A 2,000-nucleotide genomic window follows, 5' to 3' on the forward strand; every position below is an offset into this window, starting at 1 on the left:
CCAATAACAGATCGATAAGATGATTAGTGATGTGATCTGTGCAGCAGGTGTAAATCAGTTGGTCGTGCATGTTGCTGCAGCTTCATATTGATCAGCTGTGTGTAGGCTGCTCTGATTATGCAATGACACTAACACCTCCTCCTCCTCCTCCTCCTCTCTCTCCTCAGTGTTCTCTCCGGGAGCTGACGCTTCTGACTCAGATTTCTTCTCCGACTTCAGTGACTGCTCCTCGGACACCCTCTCGCCCTCGCTCGGCTACACCGGCAGCTTCTTCACCGAGCCGGATCCGGTACCAGCAGCTGGACTGAGCAGCACTGCAGACGCGATCCTCAACATGATCACAGAGATCGTCGGGATCTGCACCGAGATGGAGCAGCAGGGCGACACTGCAGCAGCAGCAGCAGCAGCAGCAGCAGCAGCAGCAGCAGCAGCAGCCTCCACCTCTGCTCAGCTCTACGCTCCATCTCCATGTCTGACTCCAAACTCTGAGCTGAGCGTCCCCCCCGCGGCCGCAGACCAGCCGCTGCCCCCCGCCTCTCACCCCGTGGTGGTGAAGAGTGAGTTTGTGAGCTCCAGCTGCAGCAGCGGCTGTGGACAGTCAGTGAGCGGGAGTGATGCTCTGTACCCGGGCTGCGCGGACTCTCTCCTCCCGCTCTCCGCTCTGGAGCAACAGGTGGATGTTTCTGATTTCATCGACTCTCTGCTGAGTCTCGAGGCCGGCCAGGGCGAGCTGAAGGCCGGCTGTGAGATCAAGCAGGAGCCGCTGGGGCTGGAGGAGTGGCTGAAGAGCCTGGCTGCTGCTCCGGTTACCGGGGGAGATTCCACCAGCTACGTCATCAGACCAGCCGTGAAGACGGAGCCCCTCCCCTCCACCCTGGACGCGCACCTCCTCTCCTCCCTCCTGCAGGGCGCGTTCCCGATAGTCAACATCGGCAACGTGCACGCGGCCGGAGCCCCCAAACTGTCACGTGGGGGCAGGAGAGCTTCCGGTCTGAAGGTGAAACCCTTCACGTGCTCCGTGCAGGGCTGCGAGCGCCGCTTCTCGCGCTCGGATGAACTGAACAGGCACGTGCGCATCCACACGGGACAGAAACCCTTCCAGTGCACCATCTGCGCGCGCAGCTTCAGCCGCAGCGACCACCTGACCACGCACACGCGCACGCACACGGGGGAGAAGCCTTTCTCCTGTGATGTGTGTGGCAAGCGGTTCGCGCGCAGCGACGAGAGGAAGAGGCATGGGCGCGTGCACGTCAAGCAGCAACTGCGCGCGCAGATGATGGCCGCATACTCCCTGGCCCTGAACGCGCCCGGAGTCTGAACGGCGGGAAACGGCCGTCGAGGCTGCTGTTGAGTCAACTTAAAGCTTCAGGATTTGAACCGTCAACCAGGAAGCGTCAGAGAGACGTTTCCCTGTGACGTCACACTGAAGGCGATTTTAGCTGAAGGCTGGAAGCTGAGCAGGTGTTTAAAGGTGTTCAGGGGACTCTCCTCTCATGGCGCATGCGTGTGTCTCAGTTCACCTGGAGGAGAGGTTTGAGGAGGGAGGAGTTCAGGTGTGATCGTGGAGCAGCCGGGTCCCTCCTCACCTGTCGGAGCTGCGTGCGCAGGTCTGACTGCAGGACTGTGTTTAAAGGAGCAGTCTGTCAATCTGAAGGACGCTTTCATGTAAATTCTTGATCTTTTTGATTTGTCTGCATGAGGACGTGAACAGTGAACAAACTGTGAATGTGGACGTCAGAATGTCGTGGTTCTGTTTTCACTCAGATATTTTTATGTCAAACTGCTTTATATTTACGAGGAGCTCTATGTTTGTAAAATATCTCTATTTTTCTATCTGTCTACCTCTATGTGGCGCTGTTTCATCAGAGTGTAGATTTGTAAGACCATTAATGTGCAATGATGTCACTTTTCTATGAACTGACTGAACTTTATATTTTTCATTCTGATGTTTCATCGTGGTTAAAGAGCACAGGGAGAGCTGCAGTGATGCATTGTGGGAT

General features: G+C 56.5%; 1 protein-coding gene across 1 annotated transcript; it reads left to right on the top strand.

Annotated features, from left to right (window-relative positions):
* The first annotated feature begins 51 nt into the window (after window positions 1-51).
* On the top strand, window positions 52-1,994 carry LOC136178457 (early growth response protein 4-like). The gene has a single exon (XM_065952316.1). It carries the CDS (start codon window positions 335-337, stop codon window positions 1,316-1,318), a length of 984 nt encoding a protein of 327 aa, XP_065808388.1. The 5' UTR covers window positions 52-334; the 3' UTR covers window positions 1,319-1,994.
* The last annotated feature ends 6 nt before the right edge of the window (window positions 1,995-2,000 follow it).

Source organism: Labrus bergylta, unplaced genomic scaffold, assembly GCF_963930695.1.
Source record: "Labrus bergylta unplaced genomic scaffold, fLabBer1.1 SCAFFOLD_251, whole genome shotgun sequence".
Classification (NCBI taxonomy): domain Eukaryota; kingdom Metazoa; phylum Chordata; class Actinopteri; order Labriformes; family Labridae; genus Labrus; species Labrus bergylta.

Coding starts and splice junctions, on each gene's coding strand:
- LOC136178457 (XM_065952316.1), top strand. CDS start 335: ATGATCACAGAGATCGTCGGGATCTGCACCGAGATGGAGCAGCAGGGC.